Here is a 19,444-nt window from a genome sequence, read left to right as displayed (position 1 = left end):
AATTAAAATAAAATCACCTATACTCATGTTTCGTGCCATTACAGCGCTGTCCACATTTGCATTTTTGGGGCACACGTGAGGTTATGCCACGTGAGCCAAGCGCGCCCTATCAGTGCTGGGTTGCTGTCCCCACCTTCGGACAACTAAGTAATTAAGAGGAATTGAGCACCACCACAACCCTGACTTACTCTTAATTACTTATAACTTGGAAGGAGGGGATATTGACGCCAGTGCTGATTGGGGGCAGGACTCATATGACATAATAACCTCACATGAGCCATGGGAACTTGAGTCGCGACACGACTATAATGGCTCCAGCAAAGGAGGTGAGTTTAGGTGTTTTTATTTTAATGAAGGAAAATATTCAGATTGATACGTGATTGTCCTTTATAATTCACATCATTTTTGTACAACTCAGAGATTGTGTAAAAATTTTGCAACTTTTAGCATTTTCAAACTAGATTGAGTATGTATGGGAGGCAGCGTGATGAAGCCCACCTAAATCCTGCATTTTGACACCACTTTGGTGGTGCAAAATTTACTAGACATGTTTTCCAGTTACTGACTGGAGTTCATCTATGACTGAAGAACGCGGCCCTTAGGCTACGTTCACATTTGCGGTGTGCGCCGCAGCGTCGCCGCCGCAACGCACAGCGCAAATGTGAACACATGCACAACGCAGCTTTTTGCGCCGCATGCGTCCTTTTTTTCATTGATTTTGGACGCAGCAAAAATGCAACTTGCTGCGTCCTCCGCGACCCGACGCGGGCGCCGCAGGGACGCATGCGGCGCAAAAAGCAAGTGCACCGCATGTCCATGCGCCCCCATGTTAAATATAGGGGCGCATGATGCATGCGGCGCCGCTGCGGCGCCCGCCGCTGCGGCGGGCGCCGCTAATGTGAACGTAGCCTTATAAGATGTGCCTAACTTATTAAGTGGCATGCTCCTCTTCATGAATTAGATGCATCTGACTCCAACAAACACCCTCATTAAGACTGGCATGTACAATGCTGGTCTAAATTGTTTGTCTCCCAAATGTTCAGCCCGGGCCACTACGATTAGTATCTAATCTAGTTTCTAAACTACAGAAGGAAAAGCAGATCTTTTGAAAGCTTTTAACTTCTCAGTTTGTTCATATCGCTTTTCTTCATCACTTCAGATTCACCTGTGAGCAGTCAGTGCTCTAAAGAGAAATTCAGGCCTAGACTGGAAAAAGTGGACACATCACTTCAGGTATTTTTCATTTTACTCTTCCATCCCCATTACTAGAGCCTGTTTGTGAGTTGTAGCCAAGCTCGGGGTACAGATTGCTTTCACTTAACTTCCATGGTTTGGAGAGCATAAATCGAGTGACAGGTTCCCTTTGACTATTGGTGTTGACTTATGGGTTCAGTTGTTGTCACATTTTTGGACACCCATTATAAGTCTGTATTAAGATTTTATAAGAAAAAAAGAGACAGCTGACAGCACATCAGAAAAAAAGGATGCACAATCCAAGTCCACAGACCCAATTGGACGTAGTAACTCCAAAATAAAATATGAACAGCATCCAGTCCAGATGAATGATTGGAAAAAACTTTATTCCGCCATTATACAACATTTCGACCAAATAGTCTTTATCAAGTATAGGTATACTTGATAAGACTATTAAGACTTTTTGTCTGGACAGAAGGTTTATTGGGTGTGTAAATCTATAAATCTATAAATTCTTTTTTAGCCTTGCTATTAGTGTTGAGTATTCCGATACCGCAAGTATCGGGTATCAGCCGATACTTGCTGTATCGGAATTCCGATACTGAGATCCGATACTTTCGTGGTATCGGGAATCGGAATCGGAAGTTTCCAGTGTATGGTTCCCAGGGTCTGAAGGAGAGGAAACTCTCCTTCAGGCCCTGGGATCCATATAAATGTGTAAAATAAAGAATTAAAATAAAAAATAGGGATATACTCACCTGTCCGGAGGCCCCTGGACTTTACTGCCGTAACCGGGAGCCTTCTTTGCTTAAAATGCGCACGTTTAATGGTTTCCGTGACGTCACAGCTTCTGATTGGTCGCGTGCCGCCCATGTGACCACGACGCGACCAATCACAACAAGACGTTATGTAATTTTCAGGTCCTGATGCCTAATTCTAGGCATTCAGGATTTGAAAATTACATCACGGCTTGTGATTGGTCGTGTCGCGGTCACATGGGCGGCACGCGACCAATCAGAAGCCGTGACGTAATTTTAAAATGCGCGCGTTTACTGCCTCCCGTGACGTCACGGCTTGTGATTGGTCGCGTCGCCCATGTGACCGCGACGCGACCAATCACAAGCCGTGACGTAATTTTCAAATCCTGAATGCCTAGAATTAGGCATGCAGGACCTGAAAATTACGTCACGGCTTGTTGTGATTGGTCACGTCGCGGTCACATGGGCGGCACGCGACCAATCAGAAGCCGTGATGTCACGGAAACCATTAAACGCGCGCATTTTAAGCAAAGAAGGCTCCCGGTTACGGCGGTAAAGTCCAGGCTGCGTCTGAGAGGTGAGTATATCAATATTTTTTATTTTAATTCTTTATTTTACACATTAATATGGTTCCCAGGGCCTGAAGGAGAGTTTCCTCTCCTTCAGACCCTGGGAACCATCAGGGATACCGTCCGATACTTGAGTCCCATTGACTTGTATTGGTATCGGGTATCTGTATCGGATTAGATCCGATACTTTGCCGGTATCGGCCGATACTTTCCGATACCGATACTTTCAAGTATCGGACAGTATCGCTCAACATTACTTGCTATACAATGAGTTTAGACACTTTTTATTGCTCTAATTTTTGCCATTATGTATTCCAAAATTTGGGACATTTACGCAAACTCTATCGTCTCTGTTTTAATTCTGTCTTTTTTGTCTTCTTTTATTTTGACTAATAAAGTTTAAAATCCAGAGACCTGAAGTATCTACTGCCTGAGACATCAACTGTCCCAAGAAAAGTTCTCCAAGCCATTAAGAGATCTAGACATCAACCAGGACTGAAGACCCCAGACATGGAAATTTACAACTTAGAAACCAGTGGCTTATAAATTTGAACAACATACTCAACTTCCTATATCAGAAGTAAATTGTCCAAAATACACAACAAAAGTACAAAAACTCAACAAAATTGCACAATGATGGATTTAAGATCAAGAATTGGGATTTTGGCTTCAGAAACCTCACATTGCTCTCTTATATTCAATAGTACTGTTCACTTTACTTCCGACACATTGTAGGAATGTTCCTTCCTCATTGAAGAGCAATGACGAACAATCCAACCAGATCTACCCACATTGGAAAGATTGTATCTTACTTCCTGAAAATTCTGGATGTCCTCCTTCATTCTTGTAGACCATAAACTCCACCCGCCGTATGTATCGAGATAAAACCAAAATAAATTTCTGGCTTTGTGTTCATTGTGTTACCATCACTTGTTATCAATTATTTATGCTAAACATTTTGGAATTTTCATATTGCAAAATTGTATTTAATATTCTTAACTTAACCTAAACTTAAACTATTAAATTATTGTTAATAAAATAAAAATGTGCTTTGGTTATTAAATTGACCTAAAATCAGAAAGTGGAAGGAATTTGGAGTAGAGTGAGTTGGCATTTGGGATCTACACAACCAGAAGAATCGCGGTTTGAGTCATTACCTTCAAGATATGCAATCAGATTGTGATCATTTAAAAAAGCAAAAAATGACAATAATCAGTGAAAAGAGACAATTTCTTTGCAGAACATAATTTTTGGGGGTTGGTAATAAAATAACATTGCATGAAAATTACCGTGACGTATCTCGTCAATGTCAGTTCTTCACTTCTGAATTATTAAACACAGTGATCAATTTATAATATACATGCTTCTTCTACCTGTAGTTTTTGATAGAATTCTGAGACATATGTACAATATAGGTTTTCCATGTGGTTGTAAATTGGCCCCTTTATAAGGAGAGACAATTCTAAGTGTTGGTGAGTAGGGTTGAGCGAAACAGATCGGCACTTTTCAAAAGTCGCCGACTTTTAGCAAAGTCGGGTTTCGTGAAACGCGGTACACGATCTGTAATCCAAAGTCGGGTTTCGTTTTTTATATATATATATATATATATATATATATATATATATATATATATATATATATATATATATATATATCATAGAGACACACATATATATATATATTTATATTTACTTCAGCGCGACAATGTTGAAAAGCCGGTAATTCAATTGCCGGCTTTTCATTTCTCCTGCCTAAACCTGACATGATATGAGACATGGTTTACATACAGTAAACCATGTCATATCCCCGTTTTTTTTGCATTTTCCACACTACTAATGTTAGTAGTGTGTATGTGCAAAATTTCGGCTCTCTAGCTATTAAATTTAAGGGTTAAATCGGGGAAAAAATTGGCGTGGGCTCCCGCGCAATTTTCTCTGCCAGAGTGGTAAAGCCAGAGACTGAGGGCAGATATTAATAGCCAGGAGAGGGTCCACGGTTATTGGCCCCCCCCGGCTACAAACATCTGCCCCCAGCCACCCCAGAAAAGGCACATCTGGAAGATGCGCCTATTCTGGCACTTGGCCACTCTCTTCCCACTCCTGTGTAGCAGTGGGATATGGGGTAATGAAGGGTTGATGTCACCTTGCTATTGTAAGGTGACATTAAGCCAGATTAATAATGGAGAGGCGTCAATTATGACACCTATCCATTATTAATCCAATTGTATGAAAGGGTTAAAAACACACAGACATTATTAAAAAGTATTTTAATGAAATAAACACACAGGTTGTTGTAATATTTTATTGCTCTCTCAATCCACCTGAAGACTCTCGCTCTAAAAATAATAAACCAACAATATACATACCATCCGAGGATCTGTCAGGTCCCACGATGTAAATCATTCTGAAGGGGTTAAAATATTTTACAGGCAGGAGCTGTGCTAATGCACTCGGTGCTGCCTGTAAACCCCGGCGAATGAATGAAGGTAATGTAGGTCAATGACCTGTAATTACCTTCATTCGCTGTGATGCGCCCTCTGCTGGATGTCCTCATGAACTGCAGCCTGGGAGCTTTCTAGGAAAGTTCCCACTCTCGTGGTCATTTGAGGACAACCAGCAGAGGGCGCATCGCCACGAATGAAGGTAACTATAGGTCATTGACCTACATTTCCTTCATTCCCCGGGGTTTACAGGCACGAGCACAGCTGCATTATAGCAGAGCTCCTGCCTGTAAAATATTTTAACCCCTTCAGATGGATTTACCTCGTGGGACGTGACAGTTCATCAGAGGGTATGTATATTGTTGGTTTATTATTTTTCCAAGCGAGGGTCTTCAGGTGGATTGAGAGAGCAATAAAATATTAAAACAACCTGTGTGTTTATTTCATTAAAATACTTTTTAATCATGTGAGTGTGTTTTTTTAACCCTTTCATACAATTGGATTAATAATGGATAGGTGTCAGAATTGACACCTCACCATTATTAATCTGGCTCAATGTCACCTTACAATAGCAAGGTGACATTAACCCTTCATTACCCCATATCCCACCGCTACACAGGAGTGGGAAGAGAGTGGCCAAGTGCCAGAATAGGCGCATCTTCCAGATGTGCCTTTTCTGGGGTGGCTGGGGGCAGATGTTTGTAGCCAGGGGGGGCCAATAACCATGGACCCTCTCCTGGCTATTAATATCTTCCCTCAGTCACTGGCTTTACCACTCTGGCAGAGAAAATTGCGCGGGAGCCCACGCCAATTTTTTCCGCGATTTAACCCTTAAATTTAATAGCTACAGCGCCGAAATTTTGCACATACACACTACTAACATTAGTAGTGTGGAATATGCAAAAAAAAGGGGGATATGACATGGTTTACTGTATGTAAACCATGTCTCATATCATGTCGGGTTTAGGCAGGAGAAATGAAAAGCCGGCAATTGAATTACCGGCTTTTCAACATTATCGCTCTGAAGCAAATATTAAAAAAGTATGCTTCCCCTTTGAATTGCATTGGGTTTCGTGTTTTGGCCGATCCCCGACCCCGACTTTTCAATAAGATCGGCCGATTTCACTCGACCCGACTTTTGAGAAAGTCGGGTTTTGTGAAACCCGACTCGATCTCAAAAAATGAAAAGTCGCTCGACCCTAGTGGTGAGAGCCAGCAAAGGAATGTAGAGTTTTCATGTGCTACAATGTTAAAAAAAAAGTGAGTACATAAAGTATTTTCAGGTTAAATATTTTATCAAAAGTGTAAACTTTCGGCAAAAAAATTTGCATTAAAGTCTGGAAAAAAAATTGGAAATGCTCAGAAAATAAACTTGAGGTGACAGGAAATAGTGCGAGAGAAAGAGAGAGAACCTCGCTGACTATAGGAACTCACACTTTATAGGAGAAAGATAGGACTACATTGACCATAGGAGCTTGCAATCTACAGAAGAGAGAGGACCCAGTTGATCATAAGAGCTTACACTCTACAGGAGAGAGAGAAGATTCCACTGATCGCAAGATCTAAGATCTTACACTGCACGGGCATTAGAGAACACTGCTGACCATATGAGGCTACACTCTACAGGGGAGAGAGAACCCCAATGTACATAAGAGCTCACACTCTACAGGAGAGAGAGGACCCCACTGACCATAAGAGCTTACATTCTACAGGAGAGAGAGGACCCTGCTGACCATAAGAGCTTATACTCTACAGGAGAGAGAGAACCCTGCTGACCATAAGAGTTTACACGCTACAGGAGAGAGAGGACCCCACTGACCATAAGAGCTTACACTCTACAGGAGAGAGAGGACATCTCTGACCATAAGAGCTTACAATCTACAGAAGAGAGAGGACCCCACTGACCATAAGAGCTCACACTCTACAGGAGAGAGAGGACCCACTGACCATAAGAGCTTACATTCTACAGGAGAGAGAGTACCCTGCTGACCATAAGAGCTTACACTCTACAGGAGAGAGAGGACCCCACTGACCATAAGAGCTTACACTCTACAGGAGAGAGAGGACATCACTGACCATAAGAGCTTACACTCTACAGGAGAGAGAGAGGACCCCACTGACCATAAGAGCTTACACTCTACAGGAGAGAGAGGACCCCACTGACCATAAGAGCTTACACTCTACAGGAGAGAGAGGACCCCACTGACCATAAGAGCTTACACTCTACAGGAGAGAGAGGACATCACTGACCATAAGAGCTTACACTCTACAGGAGAGAGAGGACCCTGTTGACCATAAGAGCTTACACTCTACAGAAGAGAGAGGACCCCATTGACCATAAGAGATTACATTCTACAGGAGAGAGAGAGAGAGAGAGAGGACCCCACTGATCATCAGAGCTTACACTCTACAGAAGAAAGAGTCTAAGGTCAGGGTCACACTTGCAAGTGCAATGCGAGAAACTCGCATCAATGCCCTGCACTGCTGCCGGCACTCCGATCGGACCATATGGCTGCATGTATTTCTATGCAGCAGAATGCTCTGGTCCCGAGTGCCGGCAGCAGTGCCAGGTATTGATGAGAGAGACTAGTTTGAGTTTCTTGCATCGCACTCGCAAGTTTGACCCCGGCCTAACCCAGTGACTCTGGAGATGCACAACAAATCTGCCATAAAAATTGTTCTCCACTGGGAACCGGTGATCTGTGAAAGCCCAGGTACTGACCACCACTGTACAAGGTATGATAATCCAAAAAATGTCATTGTTGTAGGGCATTATGGGAATGCAAAAGTATGGTAGGCTGCTCTCTGATGCTTTTGCAGTGTGGGAAATTGTGGTTGCCAAGTTTTCTTTTCTGGGAGCCGCAAACTGAACCTCAAAGTGTTCGGAATCTCATGAAACCATGAATTTCAGGAAATTCCATTCAAATTTGATCTACAGATCAATATACTCATCTCTGCTTATAATAGCAATAACAACTTATGTGCAGTAGATATCTGACACTCTAAGGATAACCAAGGTTCTGAAAGAGTTCACTTTCATAGCAGTACGAATGGTGACTAATCTCATAAAAGAACTCCACTACCATTGGCATTTACACTGCTGTACACTGTGCTCTTCCAGACTAATTCTATATTCTGCAAGCTTGGCTAAACATATTGTCTGATGAAGGATGGCAACACCAAAAAACATTCAGGCAAAAGCTGATGTGTCACTTTTAAAGTGTGCAAAGTGATTTATGGTATATTAATCTGATAAGAAATCCTCAGTTCCTCCACCATCTCAACCCAAGTCAACCAAAGGTCACCAGTGCATTGACGGTCAGCTGATACATGGTGCCCAATTGAAATGCTGCAGCGTTTAAGAGGCCAACATACCTGGCTGAAATCATACAGTCAGTGTCTGATACATGGTGTTCATGGATTGGGCAGGGACCGCAGGGACATTTAATTAAATAAATGACATATGAAGAATCGCAGCTGTAAAAGCCACGAATCGGAAAGCGTTTGCCCAACCTGGGATGAGTAAATGTGTCGCCTTTCGTAATATTTGAGCACTGTAAGCAGTGTAAGCAAGGAAATGTGCCCTTGCGTGAAGACGTCAGAAATGTTTGTTTCATCTCAGTTCTTGAGCTACCAATATCTGCCCTGCGTAAAAGGTTCCGCAAACTAGGTGGTTTTATTTATAGCACATCAATGGAGGGATCTGAAATTCTGTTATGTCGGGATAAGATGACTCAAGAAGTGACCAATGTCGAAAAATAATTTTCTGAAATAGTGACATAAACGGATGATAGGTATTGACAAAGGCCATACTTTGTCTTTTGGATCGTAATATTTTAGAGGATGAGTTATCTGAAGGAAACCTGAGGAATGAATCAGGATAACCCCGATTGCTATTGAGTTCCCGGCAGGAGCTAAAGTTTGAGGAACTTCTGACACAAGTGCTTCACAGGAACTGCGGTTCCTAAAACGTTATTCTTTACCTCCCAATATCCTTTGCCATCCATACTGTTTACTTCACTGTTTAACCCTTTACCTCCCTGCATGGAGTATTCCCCTGTTATTAAACCTGTTAACCCTTGCTCTGCCTCCTGTCGGTCACTGCATCCCGCACAACCTGCTTACAACAGGGCTGTTTTTTAATCTTCCTCCGGCCCTGTTAGGCATCCAGAACTTTACCATGCAGTTCCATTATTTTGCGAAGTGGACATCTCGAGCTCTGTGACGCTTTACAATGTGACACAATCATTAACTGCTCTCTGTGCTTACTCCTGCAGATAGGACATGTTATGATTATGATAATACATTTGGAAACGTTACCGAAGAGGAAATACAAGGTGAGAAGAAAGCAAATTCTCCTTGGAATTATTCTCTTTACTTAGCTTAATATTTATATTTTTTAACGTGACTTACAGATTATTGTACGGAGATAATTCCTCAAGGCTTTAAAGAGTTTTACACAGAAGTGATCACTTCTGAAGGTCTGACCTGCATCTCTCACTGTGATCCATCATCACGGAACTACCATGACTGTAATGAAGGTCAATGCATGATCCAGAATGAGACAGGTGCACATTGCTAGTAAGTGTGCCGCTAACCTTCTTTACTTGGTGTTGTATAGTATGAATGAGTGACTCCTGAATGTAGAAACTAGTAAGAAGAAGAAACTTTGGTGAAAGTGATATCTTTTAAGATATTTATCCCAAAAGTACTGATTAAAATCCAACTCAAGGTTAAAGGGACATTAAGCCTAGAAATATATATATTTCTAAGTTTAATGTCTACTTAACCTTGAGTTGGATTGTAATCAGGTAAAAGTAAAGTATAAATAAATGAATGTTATATTTGGTGCTGCGTTCATGGGGTAGGATCTGTGATCCTCTGAGATGAAGTGGAGAGGACTCATGTCATGCATGACGCATGTCATGAAGGGGTTAAGTTTGAAAGAAGACACAAGTCCATTGATTTCAAATTAGAACCTAACATGTTTCTCAAGAAAAAATATTAAAACCCAGCAGAAGCTAAATGCCCCATATTAGGGCACAGTCAGATGGTCAGATAGATTGAAAAGAGATCAGAACTCATGGTGGCTACCCCGACCCGAGCGTGACAGCTGCATTGAAATACTTGAAGCTGTCACACTCTGGTTGGGAGAGCCTCTGGCTAGTTCATGCACTGGTTCAGGTCCAGTTTTTACTGCTGTCTGAATGAGCCCTTCGAGGAAAAATTCCTTTCCTGGCTACACATACGGCCATCAGACTAGTTGCTTTGAAGAACTTCCTTTTGTAGAGTTCAGCACCCATAACCTGTAATATCATCTTTATCTAGAAAGGCATTCAGGCCCTCTTTAACCCCTTAATGACCACCGATATGCCTTTTAACAGCAGCAGTTAAGGGTACTTGTTCCTCGGGGCCACTTTTTTAACGCCGCTGAGAAATAAGGGTATAGCTCCTCCAACTTTGGAAAATCTCCGGGGTGTCGGCTGCTGGGGGTAGCTGAAACCCCAGATAACATGATTCAGGTCTGTTTTTACCATCCCCAGTCTTATGATTGCCGTTATTCACCGAATTAAAAAAAAAGTCCAATTTCCCATTTATTTCTCCCTCCTCCATCCCACGGTTCTGCATGTCATCATCTCAGAAATAAATGGCAGACGCATGCGCAGTGCGCCCGCCGAGATCTGCCGGCCGTCACCCAGCAACAATAGGAGATTTTTCCTATTGGTTAATTTTGATCACTGTGATAGACCCTATCTCAGTGATCAAAATAAAAAAAAATAGTAACTCAAACCCCCCTTTATCACCCCCTTAGTTAGGTAAAAATAATAATAATCAATTTTTCCTTTAGGGTTAGGGTTAGGATTGGGGTTAGAGCTAGGGTTAGTTTTTGGCTAGGGTTAGGTTTGGGGCTAGGGTTAGGGTTGTGGTTAGAGCTAGGGTTCGGGTTGGAGCTAGGGTTGGGTTTAGGGTTGTGGTTAGGGTTATGGTTGGGATTACGGTTATGGTTGGGATTAGGGTTATGGTTGGGATTAGGGTTAGGGGTGTGTTGGGGTTAGGGTTATACTCAGAGTTGAAACATATAGGATTCACCCACAAATTACCAATATATTAACATAAGTAAATCTTCTTGTGTTCAGAGGGGTTACAAAACCCCTATTGTGCCTTCATAAATAATGGCAATATGGGAATACATTTCTAAAATGTTTTACTTTGTTCCAACACAGTTGTGCCAGGACAGATCTCTACATATACACAGGTCCTAAATGCTCAGGGAGAATCCTAAAATCAGGAGCATATGGAGGCGTTGGAGCAGCCATTGCGATTCTCTTGATCATTATTGCCACTGTGGCATTCTTCATATACAATGAAAAAAAGCAAAAGACATCTTGGTGAGTTCTGTTGAGGAATACCACATTCATCTACTAAATCCCATGTATTGACTATGTCAAAGGGATGGATATGGAGCATCATTTGCCATGTATTAGTCCATGGTAATTTTCAACCTCTTCTCCCTTGTTTTCATTCTTTTCATCCCCAATTTACCAAAGCTATGAGGTTTTTATTCTTCCATGTAGATAGTAACACAAGGGCTTGTTCTTTTTTATAATAAAAGGTGTACAATTGAATGAAACATTTACTTATCAAAATTCAGAAAGAAACATCTTTTGTGGGGTGAAATTCTGAAAGAATAAAAATACCACCGTCTTGGCTTTTTTTTCATAGAATCATAGAATCATAGAATGGTAGAGTAAGGGGACCTCCTGGGGCATATGGTCCAACCCCCTGCTCAAAGCAGGATTCACTAAATCATCCCAGACAGATGTCTGTCCAGCCTCTGTTTTTATTTTTAAGGCATTCACTGTGTGGTGAAAATGACCTAGTTACTTATTTCCCATATGTTTTTTATTATTTTGTTAATAGAATGGCATAAAAAGGGATAATTTGCTCCAATTGGAGCCAGCGGTTACAGGTAGGGACAGATAATGTAACATAATTAGTACAGGCTGTAGTTGAGGTAGACCCATTACGCACTTCTAAGGAGTTATATAAGTTTAAAAAAATAAATTAATAAACGCAACTGCCAATGTCATAAAATAACGACATAAATTATACAAGCTACTTATTTGCTCCTCCAGACTCTCGGTTGACTGCTTATGTTTCGTTTCTTTAGGGACATGTACAGCATAGATGACAGAGATAAATGGTACGAATATGATGATGAATGGAGCCAGGAACGTGGATTTAACAACGTGAGCTTAGAAGGAGAACCTAAAGAGGAAGGTGTGTATAGTATGAAGGCATCACATGATGTTAGACATACCCATATATAGAGTGTGCAACACTTGATTTTGGATCTATATGGATTTTGGACTATGGGCTTAATTCATTAAAAGGGTGGTTCACTACATGGACAACCCCTTCTCAATCTGAATGTTTGCCCCAATTAAAATAAAATCACCTATACTCATGTTTCGTGCCATTACAGCACTGCCGGCATTTGCATTTCTGGGGCACACGTGAGGTTATGTCATGTGAGCCAAGCGCGCCCTATCAGTGCTGGGTTGCTGTCCCCACCTTCGGACAATTAAGTAATTAAGAGGAATTGAGCGCCACCACAACCCTGACTTCCTCTTGATTACTTATAACTTGGAAGGAGGGGATATTGACGCCAGTACTGATTGGGGGCAGGACTCATATGACATAATAACCTCACATGAGCCATGGGAACGTGAGTCGCGACACGACTATAATGGCTCCAGCAAAGGAGGTGAGTTTAGGTGTTTTTATTTTGATGAAGGAAAATATTCAGATTGATACGTGATTGTCCTTTATAATTCACATCATTTTTGTACAACTCAGAGATTGTGTAAAAATTTTGCAACCTTTAGCATTTTCAAACTAGATTGAGTATGTATGGGAGGCAGCGTGATGAAGCCCACCTAAATCCTGCATTTTGACACCACTTTGGTGGTGCAAAATTTACTAGACATGTTTTCCAGTTACTGACTGGAGTTCATCTATGACTGAAGAACGCGGCCCTTATAAGATGTGCCTAACTTATTAAGTGGCATGCTCCTCTTCATGAATTAGATGCATCTGACTCCAACAAACACCCTCATTAAGACTGGCATGTACAATGCTGGTCTAAATTGTTTGTCTCCCAAATGTTCAGCCCGGGCCACTACGATTAGTATCTAATCTAGTTTCTAAACTACAGAAGGAAAAGCAGATCTTTTGAAAGCTTTTAACTTCTCAGTTTGTTCATATCGCTTTTCTTCATCACTTCAGATTCACCTGTGAGCAGTCAGTGCTCTAAAGAGAAATTCAGGCCTAGACTGGAAAAAGTGGACACATCACTTCAGGTATTTTTCATTTTACTCTTCCATCCCCATTACTAGAGCCTGTTTGTGAGTTGTAGCCAAGCTCGGGGTACAGATTGCTTTCACTTAACTTCCATGGTTTGGAGAGCATAAATCGAGTGACAGGTTCCCTTTGACTATTGGTGTTGACTTATGGGTTCAGTTGTTGTCACATTTTTGGACACCCATTATAAGTCTGTATTAAGATTTTATAAGAAAAAAAGAGACAGCTGACAGCACATCAGAAAAAAAGGATGCACAATCCAAGTCCACAGACCCAATTGGACGTAGTAACTCCAAAATAAAATATGAACAGCATCCAGTCCAGATGAATGATTGGAAAAAACTTTATTCCGCCATTATACAACATTTCGACCAAATAGTCTTTATCAAGTATAGGTATACTTGATAAGACTATTAAGACTTTTTGTCTGGACAGAAGGTTTATTGGGTGTGTAAATCTATAAATCTATAAATTCATTTTTAGCCTTGCTATTAGTGTTGAGCATTCCGATACCGCAAGTATCGGGTATCGGCCGATACTTGCTGTATCGGAATTCCGATACTGAGATCCGATACTTTCGTGGTATCGGGAATCGGAATCGGAAGTTTCCAGTGTATGGTTCCCAGGGTCTGAAGGAGAGGAAACTCTCCTTCAGGCCCTGGGATCCATATAAATGTGTAAAATAAAGAATTAAAATAAAAAATAGGGATATACTCACCTGTCCGGAGGCCCCTGGACTTTACCGCCGTAACCGGGAGCCTTCTTTGCTTAAAATGCGCGCGTTAAATGGTTTCCGTGACGTCACGGCTTCTGATTGGTCGTGTGCCGCCCATGTGACCGCGACCAATCACAACAAGACGTGACGTAATTTTCAGGTCCTGATGCCTAATTCTAGGCATTCAGGATTTGAAAATTACATCACGGCTTGTGATTGGTCGCGTCGCGGTCACATGGGCGGCACGCGACCAATCAGAAGCCGTGACGTAATTTTAAAATGCGCGCGTTTACTGCCTCCCGTGACGTCACGGCTTGTGATTGGTCGCGTCGCGGTCACATGGGCGACGCGACCAATCACAAGCCGTGACGTAATTTTCAAATCCTGAATGCCTAGAATTAGGCATTCAGGACCTGAAAATTACGTCACGGCTTGTTGTGATTGGTCACGTCGCGGTCACATGGGCGGCACGCGACCAATCAGAAGCCGTGATGTCACGGAAACCATTAAACGCGCGCATTTTAAGCAAAGAAGGCTCCCGGTTACGGCGGTAAAGTCCAGGCTGCGTCGGAGAGGTGAGTATATCAATATTTTTTATTTTAATTCTTTATTTTACACATTAATATGGTTCCCAGGGCCTGAAGGAGAGTTTCCTCTCCTTCAGACCCTGGGAACCATCAGGGATACCGTCCGATACTTGAGTCCCATTGACTTGTATTGGTATCGGGTATCGGTATCGGATTAGATCCGATACTTTGCCGGTATCGGCCGATACTTTCCGATACCGATACTTTCAAGTATCGGATGGTATCGCTCAACACTACTTGCTATACAATGAGTTTAGACACTTTTTATTGCTCTAATTTTTGCCATTATGTATTCCAAAATTTGGGACATTTACGCAAACTCTATCGTCTCTGTTTTAATTCTGTCTTTTTTGTCTTCTTTTATTTTGACTAATAAAGTTTAAAATCCAGAGACCTGAAGTATCTACTGCCTGAGACATCAACTGTCCCAAGAAAAGTTCTCCCAGCCATTAAGAGATCTAGACATCAACCAGGACTGAAGACCCCAGACATGGAAATTTACAACTTAGAAACCAGTGACTTATAAATTTGAACAACATACTCAACTCCCTATATCAGAAGTAAATTGTCCAAAATACACAACAAAAGTACAAAAACTCAACAAAATTGCACAATGATGGATTTAAGATCAAGAATTGGGATTTTGGCTTCAGAAACCTCACATTGCTCTCTTATATTCAATAGTACTGTTCACTTTACTTCCGACACATTGTAGGAATGTTCCTTCCTCATTGAAGAGCAATGACGAACAATCCAACCAGATCTACCCACATTGGAAAGATTGTATCTTACTTCCTGAAAATTCTGGATGTCCTCCTTCATTCTTGTAGACCATAAACTCCACCCGCCGTATGTATCGAGATAAAACCAAAATACATTTCTGGCTTTGTGTTCATTGTGTTACCATCACTTGTTATCAATTATTTATGCTAAACATTTTGGAATTTTCATATTGCAAAATTGTATTTAATATTCTTAACTTAATCTAAACTTAAACTATTAAATTATTGTTAATAAAATAAAAATGTGCTTTGGTTATTAAATTGACCTAAAATCAGAAAGTGGAAGGAATTTGGAGTAGAGTGAGTTGGCATTTGGGATCTACACAACCAGAAGAATCGTGGTTTGAGTCATTACCTTCAAGATATGCAATCAGATTGTGATCATTTAAAAAAGCAAAAAATGACAATAATCAGTGAAAAGAGACAATTTCTTTGCAGAACATAATTTTTGGGGGTTGGTAATAAAATAACATTGCATGAAAATTACCGTGACGTATCTCGTCAATGTCAGTTCTTCACTTCTGAATTATTAAACACAGTGATCAATTTATAATATACATGCTTCTTCTACCTGTAGTTTTTGATAGAATTCTGAGACATATGTACAATATAGGTTTTCCATGTGGTTGTAAATTGGCCCCTTTATAAGGAGAGACAATTCTAAGTGGTGGTGAGTAGGGTTGAGCGAAACGGGTCGATCATTTTCAAAAGTCGCCGACTTTTGGCTAAGTCGGCGTCTCATGAAACCCGATCCGACCCCTGTGCTTGTCGGCCATGCGGTACGCGACTTTCGCGCCAAAGTCGCGTTTCAATGACGCGAAAAGCGCCATTTCTCAGCCAATGAAGGTGAACGCAGAGTGTGGGCAGCGTGATGACATAGATCCTGGTCCCCACCATCTTAGAGAAGGGCATTGCAGTGATTGGCTTGCTGTCTGCGGCGTCACAGGGGCTATAAAGGGGCGTTCCCGCCGACCGCCATCTTACTGCTGCTGATCTGAGCTTAGGGACAGGTTGCTGCCGCTTCGTCAGAAGCAGGGAGAGCGTTAGGCAGGGTCCACTAACCACCAAACCGCTTGTGCTGCAGCGATTTCCACTGTCCAACACCACCTTCGGTGTGCAGGGACTGTGGAAGCTATTTTTTTTTTTTTTTCCCCTCAGCGCTGTAGCTCATTGGGCTGCCCTAGAAGGCTCCGTGATAGCTGTATTGCTGTGTGTACGCCACTGTGGAAACCAACTGCTTTTTTCAAAGCACATATCCTCTTGTTCCTTCCTTTCTGCACAGCTATCTTTTTTGTTTGTCCACACTTTTTATTTAATTTGTGCATCAGTCCACTCCTATTGCTGCCTGCCATACCTGGCTTAGATTACTGCAGGGAGATAGTAATTGTAGGACAGTTTTTTTTTTTGTTTTGTTTTTTTTTGTGGGAGATTAAGATTGGCATTTCTGCTACAGTGCCATCCCTGTGTGTGCCATCTCTCACTGAGTGGGCCATAGAAAGCCTATTTATTTTTTCCGTGATTTGTGTTCTAAAATCTACCTCAACACAAAAACACTACATCAATCAGTGGGAGAAAAATATTGGCCTCAGTCAGGGCTTGTGTGCCACTGCTGTGTGTGCTATCTCTCATTCAGTGGGCTATAGCAAGCCTATTTTTTTTTTTTTTTTTTAATATTATTTGGTTTCTAAAGTCTCCCTGAAAAAAAAAAAAAAACCTAAAAAAACAGTGGGAGAGTAATATTGCCCTTTCAGCTTGTGTGCCAGTCTTGACTCCTGGGTGTGCCACCTCTCTCCCTCTCATTCAGTGGGCCATAGAAAGCCTATTTATTTTTTTTTTTAAATATTATTGGGTTTCTAAAGTCTCCCTTAAAAAACAAAAAATACATAAAAAAACAGTGGGAGAGTAATATTGCCCTTTCAGCTTGTGTGCCAGTCTTGACTCCTGGGTGTGCCACCTCTCTCCCTTTCATTCAGTGGGCCATAGAAAGCCTATTTATTTTTTCCGTGATTTGTGTTCTAAATTCTACCTCAACACAAAAACACTACATCAATCAGTGGGAGAAAAATATTGGCCTCAGTCAGGGCTTGTGTGCCACTGCTGTGTGTGCTATCTCTCATTCAGTGGGCTATAGCAAGCCTATTTTTTTTTTTTTTTTTTTAATATTATTTGGTTTCTAAAGTCTCCCTGAAAAAAAAAAAAAACCTAAAAAAACAGTGGGAGAGTAATATTGCCCTTTCAGCTTGTGTGCCAGTCTTGACTCCTGGGTGTGCCACCTCTCTCCCTCTCATTCAGTGGGCCATAGAAAGCCTATTTATTTATTTTTTTAAATATTATTGGGTTTCTAAAGTCTCCCTTAAAAAACAAAAAATACATAAAAAAACAGTGGGAGAGTAATATTGCCCTTTCAGCTTGTGTGCCAGTCTTGACTCCTGGGTGTGCCACCTCTCTCCCTTTCATTCAGTGGGCCATAGAAAGCCTATTTATTTTTTCCGTGATTTGTGTTCTAAATTCTACCTCAACACAAAAACACTACATCAATCAGTGGGAGAAAAATATTGGCCTCAGTCAGGGCTTGTGTGCCACTGCTGTGTGTGCTATCTCTCATTCAGTGGGCTATAGCAAGCCTATTTTTTTTTTTTTTTTTAATATTATTTGGTTTCTAAAGTCTCCCTGAAAAAAAAAAAAAAACCTAAAAAAACAGTGGGAGAGTAATATTGCCCTTTCAGCTTGTGTGCCAGTCTTGACTCCTGGGTGTGCCACCTCTCTCCCTCTCATTCAGTGGGCCATAGAAAGCCTATTTATTTTTTTTTTTAAATATTATTGGGTTTCTAAAGTCTCCCTTAAAAAACAAAAAATACATAAAAAACCAGTGGGAGAGTAATATTGCCCTTTCAGCTTGTGTGCCAGTCTTGACTCCTGGGTATGCCACCTCTCTCCCTTTCATTCAGTGGGCCATAGAAAGCCTATTTATTTTTTCCGTGATTTGTGTTCTAAATTCTACCTCAACACAAAAACACTACATCAATCAGTGGGAGAAAAATATTGGCCTCAGTCAGGGCTTGTGTGCCACTGCTGTGTGTGCTATCTCTCATTCAGTGGGCTATAGCAAGCCTATTTTTTTTTTTTTTTTTTTAATATTATTTGGTTTCTAAAGTCTCCCTGAAAAAAAAAAAAAACCTAAAAAAACAGTGGGAGAGTAATATTGCCCTTTCAGCTTGTGTGCCAGTCTTGACTCCTGGGTGTGCCACCTCTCTCCCTCTCATTCAGTGGGCCATAGAAAGCCTATTTATTTTTTTTTTTAAATATTATTGGGTTTCTAAAGTCTCCCTTAAAAAACAAAAAATACATAAAAAAACAGTGGGAGAGTAATATTGCCCTTTCAGCTTGTGTGCCAGTCTTGACTCCTGGGTGTGCCACCTCTCTCCCTTTCATTCAGTGGGCCATAGAAAGCCTATTTATTTTTTCCGTGATTTGTGTTCTAAATTCTACCTCAACACAAAAACACTACATCAATCAGTGGGAGAAAAATATTGGCCTCAGTCAGGGCTTGTGTGCCACTGCTGTGTGTGCTATCTCTCATTCAGTGGGCTATAGCAAGCCTATTTTTTTTTTTTTTTTTTTAATATTATTTGGTTTCTAAAGTCTCCCTGAAAAAAAAAAAAAACCTAAAAAAACAGTGGGAGAGTAATATTGCCCTTTCAGCTTGTGTGCCAGTCTTGACTCCTGGGTGTGCCACCTCTCTCCCTCTCATTCAGTGGGCCATAGAAAGCCTATTTATTTATTTTTTTAAATATTATTGGGTTTCTAAAGTCTCCCTTAAAAAACAAAAAATACATAAAAAAACAGTGGGAGAGTAATATTGCCCTTTCAGCTTGTGTGCCAGTCTTGACTCCTGGGTGTGCCACCTCTCTCCCTTTCATTCAGTGGGCCATAGAAAGCCTATTTATTTTTTCCGTGATTTGTGTTCTAAATTCTACCTCAACACAAAAACACTACATCAATCAGTGGGAGAAAAATATTGGCCTCAGTCAGGGC

The 19,444-nt window shown here is 41.2% G+C and overlaps 1 protein-coding gene across 2 annotated transcripts in view; it reads left to right on the top strand.

Moving 5' to 3' along the window:
• LOC143774312 (uncharacterized) overlaps positions 1 to 15,494 on the top strand; it is a 102,174-nt gene extending 86,680 nt beyond the window's left edge. Inside the window, exons 14-19 of one of the 2 annotated variants that reach the window (XM_077261762.1) lie at positions 9,239 to 9,298; positions 9,377 to 9,542; positions 11,186 to 11,350; positions 12,133 to 12,242; positions 13,251 to 13,324; positions 15,006 to 15,494. In XM_077261762.1, the coding sequence (XP_077117877.1) occupies positions 9,239 to 9,298; positions 9,377 to 9,542; positions 11,186 to 11,350; positions 12,133 to 12,242; positions 13,251 to 13,324; positions 15,006 to 15,041 (611 nt within the window). In that variant the 3' untranslated portion in view covers positions 15,042 to 15,494. The remainder of the gene's footprint in view (positions 1 to 9,238; positions 9,299 to 9,376; positions 9,543 to 11,185; positions 11,351 to 12,132; positions 12,243 to 13,250; positions 13,325 to 15,005) is intronic. The other variant, XM_077261761.1, reaches the window with a different exon arrangement.
• Positions 15,495 to 19,444: the final 3,950 nt, after the last annotated feature.

This window comes from Ranitomeya variabilis, chromosome 5 (genome assembly GCF_051348905.1).
Source record: "Ranitomeya variabilis isolate aRanVar5 chromosome 5, aRanVar5.hap1, whole genome shotgun sequence".
NCBI lineage: Eukaryota > Metazoa > Chordata > Amphibia > Anura > Dendrobatidae > Ranitomeya > Ranitomeya variabilis.
The sequence above is the reverse complement of the archived record's forward strand: the minus strand, read 5'-3'. Positions and strand labels throughout refer to the sequence as shown.